Here is a 16,394-nt window from a genome sequence, read left to right on the forward strand (position 1 = left end):
GAGTATTATTCAAGTGTAAAACTTTGGTATAATATAATTGACAAACTTTTGATTTGATTGATTGCCTTTCAAAATTGTCGAGTTTATACTTATGTGTGTCTATGCTTATTTGCATTACATCGACTACTGAGCGCAATATTACCCTAACTCTGCTACCGTTTCAAGAACGCACTATCTCAAATTTGGGTTGAAGAACACCCTATTTCAGAATATGTTTCAAAAATGCGCTGTGCGAGTTTTGCTTAAATATATTTGGACATAAGCTTGGGCGTTTACGATGTTCAACCGAATTCAGAGAAAAAACAGTTTTGAAGAAAAATATGATGTATTTAATGATATTTTCAGATAGGACGTTTTCGCACTGGCAGCAGAGATAGGTTGGTATTTCACGTAGCCGTCGACATGGTCCCATGGTCTATCACAGGATTACGATGTAAATTATGTTTAAGGCAAGACGACTGTACGAGTCATTTTTTCTTGTATGTTTTTAAAAAAAACGGCAATAAACGGCTCCATAGATTACCTATATAACTTCAAAGTTGCACAAAGTTGTGTAAAATAATAATAATAATTAGGGAACTTAACTGAGATATTTCGATAGCTTAGACTGATTTCAAAAAAGGAGCCATTCAATTTTTTACAGACAAAAAAATAAAGTGCAGTGTTAACACCTTTCAGTGTAATTATAAAAACTTGTTTTGGTGTATTTTCAAATTTAGCACCAAAACAGTGCAATATGAAACAGTTTTGTGTAATTCTACAGTACGAAATTTTCGAAGTGATATCAAAACTATTTTTAGAGTCAAAGCTTTTGCTAGTTGTATTGAGTAATGGCAAATATGAACAGCAAACCGAAATGATGTGGTAGTAGCGTGATGCGCCTTTCACATCGATCGTCCAGGACTGAATTATGTTTGAGATGAGGAAAAACCCTACCTTTTTATTGTAATTTAAAACCTATTTTTAGTGAAGTTTCTTCAGCACTTTTTGTGGATGGAATTCACCCTATTTTAGCTTTTATATAGAAACATACCACAAAGTGCGGTTTTGATGCGTATTTATATGCTGCATTACTATATTTTATTTTTAGCATTTTTATGTCCTTTTCAAACCTCAATTGGAGTGTCTTTTTCTATTTCAATGTTTATATCACAGAGTATTTCTAAGAAAAACTTTTATATCCAATCTGCATCTACATATATGAACATTAGATCATAATTGCAAAACGAGTATTGAAGTATTGGTAAAAATGAAATACGAAACCACAAAGCCACACCGTCATTACCCCATGCCTGGACTCATTGAAAATAAGTCATTAAGTTTTTCAAATGCATAACTTATCTTAACCGTAGACCTACGTTCGGGTCGAAAATGATCCGAAATGCTGCTTTACGTGGCTATAATCAATATGTTGTAAAATTAGAAGTCTGAGAGTTCTTGACTTTTAACTATTATTTGAAATGAACGAAATTAATTAAAAATAAAATTGATAGTCATAATGGTGTGGCCCTGAGAAAAATAATCCATAATTCTACGTTTCGGGTCGTTTTCGACCCGTAATAAATTTGCGTTCCATTCTATTCAGCATTGAATAAAGACTACAATTTTTACGAAAATTCTCAATTGAAGACTAATTTTTTAGCAACTGTTGGTAACTCTAATGAAATCAGCTGATTCTATGAACAGCTGCCATTCAATGCCAGTTGATAAAAACGTGAAATTTCGAAAAGGCTGTATAAAAAGGAAAATAAAAATGTCGCGTCTTACTGCGGAACAAATTGCGAGTTTTCTAAATAGTGACAATGATCAAAGCGATAATGATGAGTTATTTAGTCAAAGTGATACAGAGTATGACACTGAAGAAAGTAATATCAATATTGGACTGACCGAGTCCTCTGATGTGCTGATATCGAAAGATGGAACATCTTGGAGTACAACACCCCCAACTGAGTGTAACGTTTTTGTGTCTATTTCCTAACTGAATGAGTATACTTGCAGACAGCTGGAAGAGGAAGAAGTATATGTAAGGAATACGCAGCTACTTTTCTTCTTTTCATAGTACTAATTCCTATTTTCTGTTATTTTCGGATCAAAAAATGAGAACGGCGAAGACCTTTTTTGTCCAACCTATGGAAGACCTATAGTTCGAACTATAATGTCCAAGGAAACATTTCAAAAAATTACAAGAATCATACGGTTTGATGACCCAACTTCCTGTCGAAACCACTCTGACAATTATGACAAATTTACGCCAATTCGCAACTTGTGGGACAAATGGGTGGAGTTGCTGCCAATATATTATAATCCCATCGAATGTGTTTCCATCGATGAGCAGCTTTTAGGATTCCATGGAAGATGCAGTTTTCGTCAGTATATGCCGAGCAAGCCGGAAAGGTATGGCATCAAATTTTGGATGCTAGTATGTTCAAAATCTTGCTATGTATGGAACATGCAACCATACTTGGGCAAACTGCCAGGAAATCAGCCGGGGAGGAATAAAGGACAGCGCGTTGTACTGGACCTTGTAACTGGATTGAAAGGTCACAATGTTACAAATGACAATCTTTTTAGCTCATTTGAGTTTGGCCAGAAACTTCTTGAGAAAAATTTAACAATGGTAGGAACAATGCGGAAGAACAAACGTAGTGTTCCTGCAAAAATTTTGGAATGCAAAAAACTTCCCGTTTATACATTAAACTTCGCTTTCACGCAGAACACTACGTTAGTGTCATATGTGGGACGGAAAGACAAAAGCACTGTTGTACAGAGCACAATGCATCACACTATCAATACGGGAAATCTACCTAAAAAATTGATGTAAGTAATCGAGTACTACAACAAAACTAGAGCCGGCGTTGATACCGTTGACATAATGCTAGCCACTTCCAGCTGTAAAAGAAAAGCTAAGCTTTAGCCAATGGCTGTGTTTTCCAATATAGTCGATGTTTCGGCCTTAAATGCCTTAATAATATTGATGAGTATAAATGAGGATTGGGTGGATGCCCAAAAAAGGAGTCGACGTAAAATATCTTTACGCGACCTTGCGCTTGATTTGGCAAAACCATACATGGCCTCTCGGAAGCATGGTACAGGAATAATGTTGACCCTCAGTCCAGTAGCTCACAACTACAGTACGCGGAGCCGCCCAAGAAACGAGCACGGTGTCACTATTGTGTGACTGAAAAAAAGCAATTGCAATTTGAAAAACAAATGTATGTAAACGAAATCACAACCGTAATGTATGCATCAAATGCATTAATGGTAATATAAATGTTTTGAAAATAAGTTATAAACTTTCAAATGCCTACCAACATACACAGGTACTCAGAAAAAGAGAAAAAAGGAGGGAAAAAAGGAAAACAAATATACCGACAAACACAAAAGCAGCTCTAAACAAAATCAAAACAACAAAACCACCTACAAGTATATATTTCATGCTGAAATTGAATATTTACATATTAATAACCCCCTCCCACTTTCATAGTTGACTGGCCACACTCATTGATGTGATAAAGATATTTCGAAAACATTTAGAAACTTACCAAAAATGCAAATACTTAAGTTTAACAAAAAAATTGATATTAAATTGCAAAAGCTTGAAATTACTTGACGCACCTCAAAAAGTTTCGACAAGCTGATCTATGCCAACAACAGCACGAAATAAATACGCTTCATAAATCCAAGTTCCACTCAACAAGCAAAACCAACAAGAGCATTTCTTACAAAATATGCAAAATGAAAAATTGTGTTTATACAAAAAATAAACAACAATAAAAACAAAAACCAATTAAAGTGAAATGGAAAATTTACAGTGCCAACCTGAATAGCCTGAAAAGCAATTATGAGTAACCAAAGTTTAAGTAAACAACTCAGTACGAAATATGCATTTTCACGTATTTATATATGCACACATAGATAGCAAGTAAATATATATATGTTTATCACAAGGGCAAGGACATGGGTATAATTTTTATATGGGAAGAAAAAAAAAAAAATAAAATGCAAAGTTTACCTCAAGTAAACAAAATGAAAATAACAGATTGAATTCAAAGCTCTTCGCTCGAGGGCAACTTTGCTCTAGGCTTAACAGCTTAAATATAAAATTACTCTTACCGATGTTCCGTAAAAATAAGTATAAACATTGTCGAATTTTTTAAATTTATTTTTTATTTTTTTTTTTTGGTGTTTGTATTATTTGTTCGAAAATTTTAAGCAGTAAACTCGAATTTTTATCAAAAATGTTTTGCGGTATGTGCATTACTACTTATACCTGTCTTTATCCTTATTCTTATCCTCATACCTTACTTTTTATTATCCTTATAATTATCATTGTTCTATTCCTTTTCCTTATCCTTATCCATATCCTTATCCTTACCTTTACCGTATCTTTATCCTTATTTTTATTCTTATTCTTATCCTTATACCTTCCTCATTATTTATTTTTATTATATTATTATTATCATTATAATTATCATTATTCTAATCCTTATCCTTATCCATATCCTTATCCTTACCTTTACCTTATCCTTATACTTATTTTTATTCTTATTCTTATCTTTTTCCTTATTCTTATCCTTATCCATATCATTATCCTTATCCTTATCCTTATCCTTATCCTTATCCTTATACTTATCCTTATACTTATCCTTATCCTTATCCTTATTTTTATCCTAAACCTTATCCTTATCCTAATCCTTATCTTTATCCATATTCTTATCCTTATCCTTATCTCAATCCTTATCCATACCCTTATCATGTTCTTTATCTTTATCCTTATTCTTATCCTGAAGAGAAAATGCGATTACTGAATTCATTCTAAAAAAAATTCATAAAAGTTATTTTATTATTGTCCTTATCCTTATCCTTATCCTTATTTTTATCCTTAACCTTATCCTTAACCTTATCCTAATCCTTATCTTTATCCATATTCTTATCCTTATCTCTATCCTTATCCATACCCTTATCATTTTCTTTATCTTTATCCTTATTCTTATCCTGAAGAGAAAATGCGATTACTGAATTCATTCTGAAAAAATTCATAAAAGTTATTTTATTATCTACAAAATTCTTTACAACTTTTGAAATTGTACAAAGCACTTTGCCTAGATTTATTTACTTACTAAACTCGACAGAATACACAAGTCTTTTGCCAGACAATGACTCTAGCAAAAGCTTTACTACCTACTTCTCTCAACCTGTTTTTAAGCCTGCCCTTTGTTTTTAACATTGACTCCGGTGCACACTTCCAATATGGGTGGGCGCAAATTCAAAATAAATACTGAAGTGTGTAAACAAAATTGCCCTTCGTATAATAGTATATACGCATATACTAGTACGGGTGTGTATGTGTAGGCGGCCATTGTGCTTTTGGTACTTTTTATGTTCTATATTGTAGTTGGTGTTATTAGATCTGTCACCTCGAGCGTGAGTTTGTAAAGTTAAAATGTGTTCTTCACTGTTATAAAGCAAAAAGCTTTACAGTGAATTTGATGATGGCATTCCTAGGGAGAGAAAGTGATTTTCTGTTTCTCTTTTTATACCACATGCTTGTACTTACTGAATAAAATTTTAATATTGCTGATCCAACAAAAAAATTCGGTCTTTCACTTCTGATTTTAAACATAAATATATGTATGTGTTGGCTTAACTCTGTATAAATGTACAGCATTGTACAATACATTTAACACATTAACGAACTGCTATCTATTTGGAGTTTGCATTGCCAAAAGGAGTGAATTATGAGAACCGAAGAATCAATGGAAAAAATTGTTTTAAGAACAGTTTCTGTTTTATCGGACTATTGATAAAGGATTGAAGATTGGATTCGAGCTGAAGGTCAGAACAATAATTTTAATAATAATTATGGTCTTTTTTTTAATTTTTCAGAAAAAATCAAAATACTTCAGAAGTTTGTATAAAATTTTTCAAATATACATATATACCGGTGGTTTGTTTGACTGATATATCTACTGATATATCGGCAAATCCCAAAAACTTTTACTTTTTTGGATACTCGGGTTTTACACAGGAGCAAAAAACTTAAGGCCAGAAAAAAGTACAAGGACATTAAATTTGACCTCTTGACTATCCGATGTGATGATTTTAAAAATCTAGAAAGTTGATAGTAAGTTTTTGCAGAACTTCGAAACGTGAAAAACATCGATTTTACACTTTTTCAAGCGATACCCTTGATTTTTTTTTTTTTGAATTTTTTCGATAAAATTTTGAGGCATTGTGGAAAGGCTATGGAATTTGAACTGAATGTTGTTTTTGAGACGGAGATTCTAAAAGTATGAGCAAGAATAATGTGCCCCTCCAATACTCAAAACTCTCATCAATCAAAATAGCGATACTTTTTTTTATCATTTTCAACATTGACAGTTTTTTGGTTATAGCTTTTTGAGGCAACTGAGTATTGAAATTTGGATTATGCACGATAATAGCCTATCAGGGACTAAAAATACCTAGGGCTTCAAATTCGATGTGCCCTTTCAGTTTTGAAGGTAGAGGCAGAAAAGTGGGAGCGCTTGGTTGCGAAAATTTTTTTCAGGAGCATGTTTTTTTGTGGACACAGCTACAATTTTACTTTTATCACTTCATACCCGTTTGTAAATTTTTGCTCTACACCACAGTAGTATACCATCAATTGCCTCAACTTGGAATATTCACGCAAGGAAAGTTATTGATGTTTGTACATGGGGCAAATATACGAAATTTCTGATAAAAATTGGCAATCGTTAAAAAGTTTAGAAAAAAATTTTTATTTTTTTTTTTAACCAGGTTTTATTTAAAAGCAGATGAAAAGAAACACAAATTTGGTACAAAAATTAAAAAAAAAAAATTTCTACACTTTTTGACGGTTGCCAATTTTTGGCGAAAATTTCGTAAATTTGATGGTATACTACTGTGGTGTAGAGAAAAAACTGTGGAGCCGTGTGTAGAAGTCCACGAAAGTGGGGAATGCTTCTGACCGCCATTCACCTGGGAATGGCCAGAGCGATTCTTTTGCATGCTGTTCAAGCAGCTCACTACTGCCGATCGCTTGCGGCCAAGTATCCTCTGGGTAGCCGCTAAACATCCGTTTAGCGGTGAGCTAATGTGAGAAGGCGACAACCTGGCTAGGCCACTCTGACATAATCGGTTTAAGGGCTAGCCGGGGGAGACCTCATCGGCAGCGCCTGTACACCTCTAGCTGCGGCTGCAAGCGGGCGTCGGGCTTGGAGCAAGCGGCTCGCTATATAAACGTGCCAAGTAATATTTTCACCCCCGCTGAACGGGTTGTGCGCTGGGCTTGGGACCCGCCACGTAAAACCATACTCCAATGAAATATAACAACAAGCCTCGGATAAATACACTCTCTATTGATGACGACCAATGCAAATCTTTGAAGGACAATGAATTGAGGGCATGCACCTGGAACGTCCGCTCCCTGAATAGGATTGGTGCAGATGCCCGGCTGGTTGATGTCCTCGTCAAAGCAAAACCTGACATCACCGCCATCCAGGAAATGCGTTGGACGAAGCAAGGAAGAAAGAAAATCAAAAATTGTGACATCAATTGGAGTGGCCATACGAATAAGCGCAGTTTCGGCGTCGGATTCGTGGTGGGAGAGAGACTTTGTCGCCAAGTTCTGGCGTTCACACCCGTGGACGAATATCTCGCCGCTATCCGAATAAAAGCAAAATTTTTTAATATGTCATTCATCTGCGCCCATGCGACGACAGAGGACAAAGACGATGAGGTGAAAGACACTTTTTATGAACAATTAGAATGCACATACGAGCGCTACCCCCGTCACGATATAAAAGATGTGCTTTGTGACTTTAACGCCAGGGTAGGAAAAGAAGGTGTTTTTGGCCCTACAGTCGGAAAGTTCAGCCTACACAATGAAATTTCTCCTAACGGACTGAGGCTGATTTACTTTGCCGGTGCTCGAAACATGGTCATATCCAGCACGAGGTTCATGCATAAAAAGATACATTAAGCTACATGGATGTCTCCTGATCGAAATACTCGCAATCAGATCGATCACGTTGTGATAGCGGAAGGCATGCCTCCAGTGTTTTAGATGTGCGCACGATCCGAGGACCTAACATCGACTAGGACCATTATCTCGTTGCAGCCAAAATACGCACCCAACGCGGATAAAACCAAGGAACAAAAAACACAAGGACAACTAGACGTTGAAAAGCTTCAATCATAACAGACTGCCAATGATTTCGCAACTCGACTCTCACACCTGCTCTCTGAGAGCACAGCTCATCCTGAAGGAATACAGGAGCAGTGGGAGCATATTTCCAAAGCACTTCGTACTGCCGCCGAGGAAAAAATTGGTTAACGGCGACCACGAAAAAAAACTGGTACGATGAAGAATGCCGCGTTGCAATCGAAAGAAAATACGCTGCCTAAAGGGCTACGTTAAAAGCGAGCGCGACAAGAGGAGTGTGTGAACGCTATCGTGAGTTGAAAAAGGAATTGGGACGCCTTTTCAGGAAGAAAAAAGCAGAAGCAGAAAGGCGTGAGTACGAGGAGCTTGAGCTGCTAGCCACCAGGAATAACGCCCGAAAATATTACTACAAAATACTTCGACAGACGGAAGGTTTTAAGACCGGGGCAAACTCCTGTAGGAACAAAACGGCGACCTTGTAACTGATGTCCAGAGAGTGCTTAGATTATGGAGGGAACACTTCTCTATTCTCCTAAATGGAGGCAGCAATTCACCGCGCAGAGATGAAGAGCCCGATCCCGCAATCGATGATGATGGAATATATATCCCCCCGCCCGATTATGACGAAGATAGAATAGCAATAACCAGATAGAAAAACAACAAGGCGGTGGGCGCTGATGGATTGCCTGCGGAGCTATTCAAGTACGGCGGCGAGGAGTTGGTAAGGCGCATGCAGCAGCTTCTTAGCAAAATATGGGCGGAAGAGTGCATGCCCGACGGTTGGAATCTAAGTGTTCTTTGCCCAGTCCACAAGAAGGGGGATACTGCAAAGTGAACCAACTATCGTGGAATCAGCCTTCTCAATATCGCATATAAGGTCCTTTTAAGTGTATTGTGCGAAAGATTGAAGCCCACCGTGAACCGACTGTTTGGACCTTATCAGTGCGGCTTCAGACATGGTAAATCTACCATCGACCAGATTTTCACAATGCGCCAAATCTTGGAAAAAACCCGTGAAAAAAGAATCGACACACATCACTTCTTCGTGGACTTTAAAGCCGCCTTCGACAGCACGAAAAGGAGCTGCCTATATGCCGCTATGTCTGAATTTGGTTTCCCCGCAAAACTTATACGGCTGTGCAAAATGACGGTGAGCAACACCTTCAGCTCAGTCAGAATTGGGAAGGACCTCTCCGGGTCGTTCGAAACTAAACGAGGTTTCAGACAGGGTGACCCCCTATCGTGCGATTTCTTTAATTTGATGCTGGAGAAAATTATATTAGCTGCAGAACTTAACCGCACTGGAATAATATACTATAAAAGCGTGCAATTACTGGCATATGCTGATGACATTGATGGTATCGGCCTTAACATCCGCGCTGTTAGTTCTGCTTACTCCAAACTGGAAAAAGAAGCGGTAAAGATGGGTGCGATGGTGAATGAGGACAAAACGAAGTACCTGCTTTCATCGAGCAAAGAGTCAGCGCATGCGTACCTTGGCAGCCACGCTACTGTTGGCAGCCATAATTTTGAAATAGTAAAAGACTTCGTTTATTTGGGAACCAGCATCAACACTAGCAACAACATCAGCACTTAAATCCAGCAAAGAATCAATCTTGCCAATAAATGCTTCTTTGGACTAGGTAGGCAATTGAAAAGTAAAGTCCTCTCTCGGCGAACGAAAATCATACTCTACAAGTCACTTATCGTACCCGTCCTGCTATATGGGGCAGAAGCATGGACCATGACAACAGCAGATGAAGCGGCTTTGGGAGTGCTCGAGAGAAAAGTTTTTCGAAAGATAGAAAGAATGAAAGATGATGCTCCGGCCAAGAAAGTATTTCTATCGGAACTCGCCTATGGAAGGAGAGGTAGAGGGCGGCCCCCACTCCGTCGGAAGGACCAGGTGCAAAACGATTTAAACTCCCTTGGTGTGACCAATTGGCGCCGGTTGGCGGAGCGAAGCAGCGACTGGCGCGAATTGTTGGACGGCCATAACCGTTTAGACGGTTAAGCGCCAATTAAGTAAGTAAGTAAGGTTTCATATTTTACCTAAAGATAACCCACATAGATATGTACATCCTAGCAAAATTTCAACACATCGGTTAAGAAGTGTTTAAATAAGTAAAACAACTTAAGGTTTTCCGGGTTTATATTTTTATTAATATCTCCAAACCCGTATCTCGGCTATTAAAACTTTTTTACTTAAACACACTTCGTTCACATATCTATATACTTTTAAAGTTTCATACGAATCGGTACAAAGGTGTTAAAATAAATGTGTTGAAAACTTTTCAGTAAAAAATAGTTGCCGGTTATTCGGTTTTATATTTTTCCGATATCTACAAAACCGGGTCTCCTGTATCAAAAAAATTTTACATAGCTAACAGTTGCATATATCTCCATGTTTTGTTAAAATTTCGATATAATCGGTACAGAAGTGTTGAAATAGATGTATATTTAACATTGCGACCTCAATTTATATATTTTTTGCTCGATCTTTTGACTATATCTTTTTGAGGCATTATGTAAGACGAGTAACGGCGATGCACTATAGCTCCAATTTACCCGTCAATGTTCCTAAAAAAAAAAAAAATTGCGTGATACCATGTTTCAAAAAAAAATTTTTTCTCCAAAAAAAACCAAAGTTTGGCGGATTTTCCCATATATACTATATCTAATCAGCGTCGTGCCATCCGTTGCAGATCAATGAAATTGTTGGATTTTTTGTGTATTGTCAATTAATTTTTTTTCGACATCCCCATGTTCCCAGCGTGCCTAAAGCGTACTGATGATGAAGGCTTAGCACCCTTCGAAATGGATCTTTCTGCGCAGCTATGGCAGGTTGTCTGAAGAATTTTCTACCTACTAAAAATTTAAAAATTTAAATAAAAAAAAATATATAATTTCTATAAATATTATTTTTCTGGTGTTTTTTTTTTTTTAAAAATTGTCAAAAACTACATCATTTTGAATTGATCTGTGATCACATCCAATTGATTCGATTTCTAAAATTTTCGCTACTGTTAATTTCTCGTTTCCTGCCAACTCTGCCAAAAGTTTCTTTACTCAACTTGTGTCTTTTCTTAACAATTTTTGGTTTTTACGTTACACAAACGTAAACTGGATATATTTTAAAATATTTATTGAACATTTTTCAAAATTTGTATTTTTTTTTTTTTTTGAGTTAATATTTTCTGTTTCAATTTCGAAACCTGCTAAATTTTGTTTTTATCAAAAAAAAAAAATTTTCAAATCTCTTATCATTAAAGTGCATCGAATACTTTTGAAGATTTTAAAATTCTACTGAAATAAAATTTTTTTTAATTTTTTATTTAGTTTAAAGCTATGTCTTATTGCTCATTTTCTCGATTTTTTCAGGAAACATTTGCTTTTTGTTATTTAAGTTTTCAGGACCTCCTTACCTTTAGTTTTAATTTTAACTTACTTACTTTTAATTTTAAATCCAGATTTAGAAACTTTTTAGATTTGTGTTTGTTTTTCTTTAAGTCCGATTGTCGCATCTTTACTTTATTTTTCCCAAACTGATTTTGAATGTTTTTTTATACTCAGTTGAGCAGAGTTCACAGAGTATAATAACTTTGATTGGATAACGGTTGGTTGTACAGGTATAAAGGAATCGAGATAGATATAAACGTCCATATATCAAAATCATCAGTATCGAAAAAAAATTTGATTGAGCCATGTCCGTCCGTCCGTCCGTCCGTCCTTTAACACTATAACTTTAGTAAATTTTAAGGTATCTTGATGAAATTTGGTATGTAGGTTCCTGGACACTCATTTCAGAACGCCATTTAAAATGGACGAAATCGTACTATAACCACGCCCACTTTTTCGATATCGAAAATTTCGAAAAACACAAAAAGTGCGATAATTCATTACCAAAGACGGATAAAGCGATGAAATTTGGTAGGTGAGTTGAACTTATGACGCAGAATAGAAAACTGGTAAAATTTTAGACAGTGGGCGTGGCACCGCTCACTTTTAAAAGAAGGTAATTTAAAAGTTTTGCAAGCTGTAATTTGGCAGTCGTTGAAGATATCATGATGTGGCAGAAACCTTACTCCTATTACTCTATGTATGCTTAATTAAAATTAGCAAAATCGGAGAACAACAACGCCCACTTAAAAAAAAAATTAATATAATGATATGGTGCAACAAAATACAAAAATAAAAGAAAATTTCAAAATGGGCGTGGCTCTGCCATTTTTTATTTAATTTGTCTAGGATACTTTTAAAGCCATAAGTCGAACAAACAATTACCAATCCTTGTGAAATTTGGTAGGGGGTTAGATTCTAGGAAGATAAATGTTTTCTGTGAAAAAGGGCGGAATGGCTTGAAGCCACGCCCAGGTTTTATACGCAGTCGACAGTCTGTCCTTTCGCTCAGCTTTTTTTTTTTTTTTTTTTTATTTATTTATTTAATTATTTAAAGTCAACTAACAAGAGTGGTCGACTAACAAAATACAAAGGAAAGTAACATAAAAAAAAAGATAGCGTAAAAATATATACAAGTATAGAATTAAAAATGGAATAAATTAAAAATTTACAATTTATTTTAACATTGAACAAGAACTTAAATTAAACTATCATTACAAATTAAACAAATAAACTTTAAGATATCAGTTGAGACTGAAAAGTAAACCATTGCGTAAGGCAACAAACGAACATTCGATACTAATGCAATTATACAAGTCGTTATAGTACGAGCACCAAACACGTATAGGATCATTTTTGTCAAAATTTCTACGACACAGGGGTAAATGGAAGGGCACGTAGTGTCTGGACGTCCTAGCAGGAACTGCAAAGCTCAATCGACTTAGCAGCTCAGAGGAGTCAACCTCACCTAGAATTAGCTTATGCAGGAACATTACCCCGAGTAATATTCTACGATTTTCCAGAGTTGGCAAATTAATGAGAAGAAGTCTACTTCTATAAGACGGAAGATGAAGATTTGAGTCCCAGTTAAAGGCCCGTAGAGCAAAAATTAAAAATTGTTTCTGCACAGACTCAATACGCTTTATATGAGTAGTATATAATGGACACCAAACACACGAGCAATACTCAAGTATTGGGCGGACCAGCGAAGTGTAGAGGACTTTGGTCAGATACGGATCCTTGACGATAACTTGAGCAAAAAACGATATATCTTTACTAAACTCAGTTCACGTACTTATCTGATCTCACTTTGTATTGGTATAAAAAATGGCCGAAATCCGACTATGACCACGCCCACTTTTTCGATTTCGAAAATTACGAAAAATTAAAAAAAATGCCATAATTATATACCAAATACGAAAAAAGGGATGAAACATGGTAATTGGATTGGTTTATTGACGCAAAATGTAACTTTAGAAAAAAACTGTGTAAAATGGGTGTGACACCTACCATATTAAGTAGAGGAAAATGAAAAAGTTTTGCAGGGCGAAATCAAAAGCTCTTGGAATCTTGGCAGGAATAATAAAATACTCTTTAATACCTTACATTTGGTACCCATGTCATACAAACACATTCCAGGTTTACCCTAGGTTAATTTTCCTACATGGTGATTTTCCATTATTCTGTCTCCAAAGCTCTCAGCTGAGTATGTAATGTTCGGTTATACCCGGACTTCGCCTTCCTTACTTGTTTTAATATACATTTTTGTATGTCTTTAGCGCAATTCAGATACTTTTTACGATTTTAAAATTCTGTTAGAATTTTCTACTTTTCTTTTTTAAATTTTTTTATATAATTTTTAGATGGTACTTTTTATATATTTTCTTGACTTTTTTCAAGAATTATTCACTTTTTGTTATTAATGGATTTCAAATGCCATCCACCGAAAATTTTTGGTTATCTCGAATTTTTTTGAAAATACGTACAGATTTTTTGGCTTAATTTCTTAAGTCAAACTTATTTTTAATTAAGTGTTAAAAATTTTTGAAAACCTTTTTTATATATAGTCAAATGTTTTCTGCGAAAATTTAAAATTTTTATTTTTTTTTTACTTTTTAATTTCCATCAGATTTTTAAAATAAATAATTTGTATTTGTTAATTAGTATTTGATTTTAGCGACCTTTACAGGTTTAAATGTACATTTTTTATTTTGCCCTCACTAAGTCAAAAGTAATAAAATAAAAACCAAATAGTTTCATTACTTTTGACCTAGCCGGCAAAATAAAATATTTATATTTTGTATTTGTTTGAAAATAATTTTGTTATCTACTTTTTTTCGTCTTTCAAGAGCACTGAATATTTTGAAATATACACGTTTTTTTTTTAATGAACTAGACCTATATTCACTTTTGAAAAACATTTGAATGAGTTATCAAAAAAAGATGTCGCTAGTTGTTGTCTAGGTAGAAATAGTGGAAAAAGTTGTAAGTTCAACGAGGTTCGAGAAATTACTTTTTACTATTTTTGTGTTAAAACAAATTCAGTTTTGTTTAAAAAAATTGGAAAATAAAGAACAATCTTTTTCTAATTATACTACTAAGAAAATTAAGTAGTTCTAAAATTAAATATACTACAATTTAGTTTACATAAAAAAATCATACTAAGCTTTTGAAACCCTATGTTGCTTTTTTGTTGCACATTACTGTATATGAGCCTCAATGCCAGTACCGAAAGTTATTGGAAATATGCAAATTAATATTTTATTAAACAAAACATAAAAGCGTGCTCATAAGCAAACAGCTGTGAATGGCCTTAAAAAAAAAGTAATTTATAAATGTAAACATACGCTCTTTACAGACTTTCAATTAATTTTTAGTGGTGTATTTTCACCAATTTTTTTTTTTAGATCTCAACTAATTCCAAACTTTTTTTCTACTTGAATTTCAATACAGACGCGAAGTTGCTGCATTACGCGATGGTCATCTAAATGGTAATAAGGAACGACTCACCGTCGAATGGTTGCAACAATCAATCGCAGAATTACGCAAACAGCTTGTTGAACTGCAGGATTTGGCAAGTGAAGCTAGCAAAAGCGTTAGTCATCGCACACAAAGCTATGAAGACTTGGCAACGATACGTAATGATTTTGCACAACTCAAATTAGAGGTGGCTGCGCTGAGGGAACGTCAACAACAAAATGAAGTTTTCATACAAGAGCTACGTGAAGAAGCTGTGCAACAAGAAGAAGATTATAAACGTTTATTGTTGCGAGTGGCAGCAACAGCACCACAACCGCCATCCGTTGTCAGGGGAGCAGCAACGAAGTCAGTGTCCATAGCAGAAAATGCGATTGAAAAGCAGCAGCAGCACTCGAGTGAAATCGATGCAAAGCATAATGAGGTAAGTGAAATTGGAATACTCTAGCCCATGCAAATGATTTTGATAATAATGCGTATATCTACATAGTTAGATTCTATTTAGATAATTTTTTTTTATACCACCAGCTTTTCATTGAGAAATTGTATAACCGATAAGAAGTGAGCTGTCGAAAAAGTACTCTGAAGTCATTTTAATGGTGAAATTTTTAAGCAAAATAATGTCGGATAACGCAAAATATTTTCTGATAGATAACAAAAAATTTAAAACTTTTCTCGTTTTTTTTTAATGTTGGCAGGTGCCAACAATTACTTATCAACCGTTGAAAGCAGCGCTTTCATCTTCATGTATTTTGATTCATTTTCGTAATTACTATTTAACGTTTCAGCGAATTTATCGTAGTTTCATGGCGAAGCGCGCTGTACTTGTCATTTTAAAGATATGCAAATGAAGAGTATATTTTTAAATGCTTTTGGAAGTCTATAGCCTAGAATAAAATGTAAATAGGATTTAAATATCAAATTTGATGCGTGATATTTCATTTAACAACTTAACTTGTCATGACACAATGGATTTGGGCCTTTCTACAAGGAAATATGAGATAAGGGTAGAGGATAGGCTTGCAAAGGACTCGGTTTCTTTGCATTTCTATAGGGACTTATGGCAGGAGCTCAAACCCAAGACAAGTGGTTAAAAGTGGCATCATAAGTGGCATTTATAAAAATAAAAAAGATTTAACAGAATTAACTGATTAGCTTTTAAGAAAATGTGTAGAAAACGTAACTTCAGAATTGAGTTTTTGATGATGTCGGGATGGACTTGATTTCGATCACCATTATATAAATTTCTTTGTAGGTTAGAAAAGATAAGTTGCCAACATGTCATCCATTTTTGAAATTTTAAATTACTTGATTAGTGATGCTGTCGGAACGGACTTGATTTCGAGCAGAA

General features: G+C 35.0%; 1 protein-coding gene across 1 annotated transcript in view; it reads left to right on the plus strand.

Annotated features, from left to right (window-relative positions):
* The window catches only part of sca (scabrous), a 246,299-nt gene that overhangs the window by 52,988 nt on the left and 176,917 nt on the right, over positions 1–16,394 (plus strand). The window contains exon 2 of the mRNA XM_067775630.1: positions 15,020–15,467. Coding sequence (XP_067631731.1) covers positions 15,020–15,467 — 448 coding nt within the window. The remainder of the gene's footprint in view (positions 1–15,019; positions 15,468–16,394) is intronic.

This window comes from Eurosta solidaginis, chromosome 3 (genome assembly GCF_040869045.1).
Source record: "Eurosta solidaginis isolate ZX-2024a chromosome 3, ASM4086904v1, whole genome shotgun sequence".
Taxonomy (NCBI): Eukaryota; Metazoa; Arthropoda; class Insecta; order Diptera; family Tephritidae; genus Eurosta; species Eurosta solidaginis.